At 43.0% G+C, this 1,021-nt stretch overlaps 1 protein-coding gene across 1 annotated transcript in view; it reads right to left on the minus strand.

Moving 5' to 3' along the window:
- The window catches only part of LOC103372348 (copine-4), an 82,699-nt gene that overhangs the window by 58,334 nt on the left and 23,344 nt on the right, over positions 1–1,021 (minus strand). The window contains exon 4 of the mRNA XM_008301968.1: positions 551–625. Within this exon, the coding sequence (XP_008300190.1) occupies positions 551–625 (75 nt within the window). The remainder of the gene's footprint in view (positions 1–550; positions 626–1,021) is intronic.

A 1,021-nucleotide genomic window follows, 5' to 3' on the forward strand; every position in this document is an offset into this window, starting at 1 on the left:
TTCCAAATGCCAGATAGAAAATACTAATAGTTAATAAGCACATAACGGGGTCACATACTGGTGAAATCATGATGTTCTGATGCTGTTTTCACAATAAGTGTCGGACCAGCAGAACGCTTTCAAGGTTTTCGTGCTTTGGTTGTTTGTGGAAGATTTAAATCTACACAGAGGTGAGGTGAGCATCGTCACGTTCAGACAAACTCTGGCGTAAATGGATAAAATGATTTCAGAAAGCAAACTCCTCTTTATCTCTTTGGTTTGTTGTACTTCAGTCTTGTGCTGGTTTCGTCTACACAACAGCACAGTTAAAAACTGACTCATTTGGCCTCTCACTGCACAAAATGACCAGAAGGACACAAATCTGTGAATAAAGATGCACAGTTCACCCAAACAGATGCAAAGGGACACAAAACATCGTCTCTGTGGTTTTATGAGACCAGTCGCCTCTTCATCCACGAGCTGTCTGTCGTGTTGTATTCCAAGTGGATCAGATTTATAACCATGAGAGAGTTGGATAAAGGGAGTTTTCACTTGGGTTTCATGTTGCTACCTTATCGTCCAGCTTCCGGGCGCTGAAGGAGAGCTCGATGTAGTCGTCGTTCCCCGTCAGCTCCTCTGCTGTGATCTGAAAACACACATACTTTCCTTTGATAAGAAGCTCATTGTGAAGCAAGGACAGCGTCGTGAAGTCGACAGCATCTCTGAATATTCACATCACAGCCAACCTGCTCAGTCAGGAGCACAAAGGCTTCATACGTACGTAGTCGTGAACAAGAGTCTACATACACTTGTAAGGACCCTGTATATCAGGGCAGTCCTGACTCTCCAATGACTCCTATTAGTCTGGATTTTCTCAGATGGATTCACTGAAACACCTTCGTATTTGTCACAAAAACAATCATGCACAAATACGATCAGCTTGGTCAGAAATATACACACAGCAACTTAAATGATCAGTTTTGGTCACGTAGAAAGTTTTGCTTCCACATTATCTGCTGAGAGACAACCGGTCAGGATCGTC

Source organism: Stegastes partitus, unplaced genomic scaffold (assembly GCF_000690725.1).
Source record: "Stegastes partitus isolate 25-593 unplaced genomic scaffold, Stegastes_partitus-1.0.2 Scaffold1740, whole genome shotgun sequence".
Taxonomy (NCBI): Eukaryota; Metazoa; Chordata; class Actinopteri; family Pomacentridae; genus Stegastes; species Stegastes partitus.